Here is a 6,127-nt window from a genome sequence, read left to right as displayed (position 1 = left end):
TTCAAAGTAAAGCATGATCTAGACTTAGCCTAAAGGACTTTAGACATAAGAGTTTTAACATAGAAGTATAGAGGGGTCATGATCACACTACTGGAAAATGGGCTTATGGCAACACTTGAATAACCGTTGCCATAGACATATAAACCGTTGCCATTGATGTATGGCAACGATACTAGCTCCGTCATATTTGGTCGTGTGGCAATAGCTCCACGGCAACGGTTGTTGCAACGGTAGCCAAAACTGTTGCTACACATTTAGATATGGCAACAGTTATTCCTCTTTCTTAAGCAACGAGTATTTCAATCAACTGCAACGATTCAAAAGTGTTACCATATGATATTATGCAACGGTTATATAAGCTATTTCAATAATTTTTTAAGATATTACAACGGGTTTTTAACGCTACTGTAACGATTTTATTACTATTGCTACAATTTCTTATGGAGTAGCGATGATTTAAAAAACTATTACAACAGTTTACAATACCTATTGTGACAGTTTACATAATCTATTACGTCAATATGCGACAGCTATTGCAACGGTTTCTATGGTTTATTGCAACGGTAGGCTACTAAAATAATTGTATAGCCTTAATTGTAAATTAACATTTAGGTATATAATAAATAGCAATACACTACAATTTATATAAATCACAAAATAAAACTATTCATAACATTAATAATCCAAATCATCCAAAAAGCTAGTAATTAATATCCATAAAAGCAAAACGTGTTCTTACTCAAGTGCATAGATATTACATTTCAATAGTTGGCATAAGTTTCAAAATATCTGATACCAAAAGATTCCTACTAAATCAAAAGTTTCAGTATAAATCTAAAAATCTTTTCAAGTGAGGTCTATTTCTTCACCGCTTTCGTCTTCCTTTTCTTCATTTTCTCCACCTACAAAAAAAGATTAAGAAAGTTATTACCTTTTAAGCACTTGTTAACTTAGCATGACATCATTATAAGGAGCAGATGAAGAAGCCAAAATAAATAGCAAATCAAAATCAAATAAACCAAACTTCTAAATGTTCGCATTCAGCCAGAACCACTAAAAGCAATTGAAGAAAAATCATTTTGATAGCTAGTTGCTTGTTTCTTTAGGAATATAGAAAGTGTTGTGAAAATGGGAACAAATGTTCTCTGCCATCATAATTTGTATCTCAAAATGGAACAAAGCAGTGTCTAATAGATGTTCCGAACATATGTGCTATCTGAAAATTATGACGAATAAAGGTTGATAAAAAATTTGATATCAGTCATATTCACTCAAGGATGAATGATGGAGCTTATGAGGGCTCATCCCTCCTTTTCAATCAAATATTCAATATGTAGTGTTTTGTATCTTCTATTTCTACTCTCAATTCAGAATATAGTCATGACGTGCATTACTTGGATTTAGCTAATATATCCAGGAGCTTTGTGCGCATAGGAGGCACACTTAATGAACTTTTTGTAAAACCTTAAAATTTCAAATATATTCAAGTAATCCAACTGATCAAACCATACACACAGAGACACAAGCAATTCAGTCAGTACTAGTCCCTAGGTCAGCTTCTGTTTTTGCTGATCCCATGGGCTAAATCACAGATATTTTTCCGGCAATTGCAGATAGATGCAACAAAGTTGTTATTTCAGTTAGGAGGCAATGAAAATTTAGACGTTTCAAACAAAGTAGTATCAATTCAACTTACAAATCTAGTGTATCTAGTAGCTTAATTTTTCCAGAAAAAGTCTCGCTTAACTCATTGGTTTCTGGTTAGCTAAATAATCATCCTTGATGTCATAGCTACTAACTAAAGAATAAGCATACAAACTCATTTTGCGTATAAAAGTCTAATCCTTTAGAGAGATCAGTTAATTCATTCTATCCTACCTTTAGAACCATCCTTTCTTCATATACAAACAAAACTTCAAATTGTTACGTGATAGCTCTCGCTAAAATAGAGGTAGTACAAGTAATTAATTGATTCCTTTTACCTTTGCTATAGCTTTTAAATGATTCAAAAAATTAGAATCTTCTTGAAATATTGGTCTCCAACTCTATATAGCAGAGGTTTCTACAGAGATAGACTTCTATGAACATTTTGAGATTTTAAAAAGCCAATCTAATACCAAACAGTTTCAATAATGTCGTCAATCATTGTGTAGAAAGTCACAGAACCAGTAGAAAAAAAACGAGAGACTTATGTCACTTTCTCCACTTCCTAATCAGTTCAGAAGAAAAACAAGAGAGACAGATTGTTCGGCAAAAATACAAGGCGTAATGTTTACATATTTGGATTTGCACTGACCTTGATTGTTGCTACCGGCAGATGGACGATTTATGAGTTGAATAGCAGCTTGTTGTTCAGAGGAAGCTTCTCCAGGTGAACGAGCATAAAATGTTAACATATTAGGATCAAGACGTAATTCTGGGTTCAGACTTTGAAGTTGTGCAACAACGTTGATTGTAATTTCTTGTTTCATAGCATCCTTTTGTGCATTGAATTTTTCTTGCATTTTTTGCTGCATTCTCACTTCTATTTCCTCCATTTTTTGCTGCATCATCTCATTAGTAGCATTTAAAGAGGGTCCAAAATCTCTCACTTTACCTTTTAAGACAGTCTTGGTAACCCCACGTCCATACAATCTTAAGCGACTTGGATGCTCAGGTCCCATGACTGATGCAAATGCATCAACTGATTGACTGCCTTCTTCAGTTTCATGAGTTGATTGAATGTTCTCCATTTCAGCCTACAAATCAAATTAAAGAGAACAAAGTTCTGGTAAATAAAACTAAGCCAACAATAAAGAACAAGCAAATGATCTCAACAAACTTTAAATTAGAAAATTCGTACAATTTTACGAAGTGTATCTTCATATGAGTCCTTGTATACTCGATCAGATTTTCTTTTTTCTTGTAGCCACAAAGATGTCCTTATTCGTCACAATATCGGAAGTTTCCTTCTTCTTTTTCTAGTTACATGAAATTTGGCATAAGAATCTTCCCAAGCAAGGTCAACAAGTTCAGAAAAAATGAGAAATAAGAGAAAATATCAAGCTTCGCGGATTAGAGCAAAACTTATTTTGCCAGCCGTATGCGGATACCTCAACTTTTTCCGATTTTCAGTATTATTTTTGGATGTTTTCTGTAAACAAATAAGTCAATTAAATCTATTTAATTGAAGAGCCAAAATAGAAAATCTGGAAATAAATAGGCAACGACTCCTTCAAAAGCTGGAAAGCATATAAGTCCTGCTTTGCTGAAATAGAGACAACCAGTTCAACAATGCAAATAAGGCACTAGTTTTTAAAGACAAGAAAGCTGGCCATGGTTTATATCTTACTTGAGCCTTATCGGAGTTCCAATATTTAAGGAGATCCTTAAATTCAGATTCTAGAACATTTTTAGGCCTTTTTGCCATTCGAAGTTCATCATTTTCATAGGCTTCATAGTGATCTTTCTTCAACTGACTTTTATACCTTCTCCAAGCATTTTGAATTGTTTCAAATCCGTCCATCTTAGGAGATTCATCCAACTTTTATCTACAATATCCATGGAAAGCCTATATTACACAAGCAAATCACCAAAATTAACATTAATACTAAGATAAGAAATAGAAGAAGATCAACAATATTTTGCAATTGAACAACCAGTTTGGTTCGTGTTATTTCCCTGCAATAATATTTTGCAAATGAACAACATATTGGGATCACATTAATTCACCTAATAAGTACATTATACTACTCAACTCATGCTCATAAATACAACAAGTATTTAGTGATTATATTAGAAAATCAATTAACATGCAGTAGTTACGAAACTTTAAGGTGCTGGATGATTCATAATTTTAAAGAAGAGTCTCAACCATTTCGAACACATCTTTTCCTTGGTGTTTGATTGAAAAAAAAAAACTTTTCCAGAACACTTTTGATGATCAAAACTTAAAAAAATAGAAACCTGAACTAATTTTCAAATATTTAGTTTCATAAAAAATCTAACACTAACCGCCTTATCCATGTTACACTAAAGCCTGAACTAAAATCAGAATGCAACAATACAATACATGTACCTCTATTTTAGACTAAATAGCATTCTAAAATGTCCTCTATCAATTAACAGAAAATCACTCTAACAAACAGGATAATCTTTTATTGCTTCTTATTGATCTATTTTTGTAACTTATGAAAGATGATTCCTTTATACCTTTTTCCCAAAGAAAAAGGAAAAAGAGGAAGAAGATATATTGGTATTTTCTAGTATTTCTTAAGCTTGTTAAGGTAGATCTGCAAAATAAAATAAAAAACTGAATTTCTAGATTAAAGAGGCATCTTTTGTGATATCCTATGTCTTCATTTGGAAAAAAAATACAGGTTTCTGCTCTATTCCAACTTTAGCTTCTTAAATAGTTTATACAGATTTGAAAATTGATGCAGGGGCTCCAACGAACTTCAAATATAATTAATAAATAATAAGAAAATAATAAACTCCTTAGGAATACATTATTTTAATAACTGGTCATGTTAACAAGGGAAAATTTGTGATTCTCAAGATCTTGTATAAAAATATATGTACATCTTTTTTTTCTTTTAAATAAGAGAGTGATATCTGCAAATATTTGACCCCATATATATATATATGGACACAACTTTCATTGATTTTAGTTCTGCATCTTTACTGAAGTCTTTTTTTACTGTTGTTTGAGCTTAGCTTAAGACTTCTCTTGTGTTGAGACAAGATCATCACCTTTTAGAAAACAGATTATTCATGTTTATTGTCTTCACATCTTGCTTTCCGCCTAAGAACTAAAATGCAACTATTGACTATAAATATCAAGATGGAATACAGAATAGAGCCAAAGATCTGAAATGTACAGCCACTATATTACAAAAACACAAAACAATATGTACTAAATTTTAACCTCAAATAATTACAATAAATTTTTTATACACATGAAAAACTTTTGAAACTAAGAAGCAGTCTCGCTACTACTCTTATTTAGAACTCATATACATAAACTAAATGCAACCGAGCATTATTTCAGTTTTTCAAACAAAATATACTTCATATTCTCTTTCACATGACTTTAGTCAAACAGTTTAGGAAATTTCAAATCAAACAGAGAGAAGCTTACAGTTTACTCATGCTAATCTGGAACTAAAGGCACAATTTATTCAAACAGAAAAGACTATTTAAGTAGAACTAAGCCAAGGGACAACGTAAAGAAGAACCTCGTTAATAAAATCTAAGCCAGCCTTTGAGGTCTTAAAGAAACACTTTAAAAGGAGAAATAAAAACCAGTTCATCCTAATTGAGCATGTTTTGATATATGATACCTACTAACATCAAAATCAAAACTTGACATAGAAAATAATAGCCAAAAAAAATAATACCAAAATCCAAAAATTGAACCCAACAGCAATAAATCCAAAAATTGAAACCCCTTCCATATCAAGTTTTTTGGCTATCCTCTCAAAAAATTGAAAACCCCTCTCAAAAGAGGCAACTTTGGCTCCAAATATTTATTAGAAATAAAAGTTGCTATACGGAAGGGTTCTATACTATAGAAATAAAAGTAAATATGTACAAACACTTACAACGATGGGCTCTGTGATTGATAGTTCTACTAGTGAGTTAGGTCTGTGTGAACATGATAATTTTGCAGCCGACAGAGCAGACAGACGGGCGTCGTTGAGAAAATCCTAGAAAATTGGAGAGGAAGCTATAAGGATGGGGTTCTGCCTTCTGATTTTGTTTCTAGAGTTTGGGTAAAGAAAAAAGAAAAAGCTATGTTTAGAGTATTATGAAAATTAGAAAATAAAAAAAATAGGAGGTTTTGGCGGGTTTAGCAAAAAATGAGGTGGGAAAATATGGAGGGAATTAAAAACCGTCCCAGTAGAAATTTTTTCACAAGATTCGTTTTTCCAAATAAATCTATTGGGACGGTTATGAAAACCGTCGCATAAAACAGAACCTATGGCAACGGTCTCTACACAATTGCAATGGTTTAATAACCAAAGTGTATTGATAGCACCCCGGATATTATTGTAACGGTTATAATCATTGCAATATCATGTCTATAGCAACGGTTTCATAACTGTTGCCAAAAGGTCCGTCGCGATAGGGTCGTTTTCCAGTATTG

The 6,127-nt window shown here is 32.3% G+C and overlaps 1 protein-coding gene across 4 annotated transcripts; it reads right to left on the bottom strand.

The window, feature by feature from the left end:
• Window positions 1-668: 668 nt before the first annotated feature.
• Window positions 669-5,800, bottom strand: LOC107778429 (uncharacterized). 4 transcript variants are annotated; one of them, XM_075230894.1, is made up of 4 exons: window positions 5,379-5,560; window positions 3,332-3,530; window positions 2,297-2,738; window positions 669-902 (listed from the first exon to the last, which is right to left on the bottom strand). In XM_075230894.1, exons 2-4 carry the CDS (start codon window positions 3,503-3,505, stop codon window positions 847-849), a joined length of 672 nt encoding a protein of 223 aa, XP_075086995.1. In that variant the 5' UTR covers window positions 3,506-3,530; window positions 5,379-5,560; the 3' UTR covers window positions 669-846. The 4 variants fall into 4 exon arrangements, with proteins under 4 accessions (XP_075086995.1, XP_016454169.1, XP_016454168.1 ...); XM_016598683.2 differs by lacking the exon at window positions 5,379-5,560 and adding an exon at window positions 5,583-5,800 and having other exon boundaries at window positions 670-902; XM_016598682.2 differs by lacking the exon at window positions 5,379-5,560 and adding an exon at window positions 5,583-5,799 and having other exon boundaries at window positions 670-902; window positions 3,332-3,550.
• Window positions 5,801-6,127: the final 327 nt, after the last annotated feature.

Source organism: Nicotiana tabacum, chromosome 15, assembly GCF_000715075.1.
Source record: "Nicotiana tabacum cultivar K326 chromosome 15, ASM71507v2, whole genome shotgun sequence".
Classification (NCBI taxonomy): domain Eukaryota; kingdom Viridiplantae; phylum Streptophyta; class Magnoliopsida; order Solanales; family Solanaceae; genus Nicotiana; species Nicotiana tabacum.
This window is presented reverse-complemented; position numbering and strand designations above follow the sequence as displayed.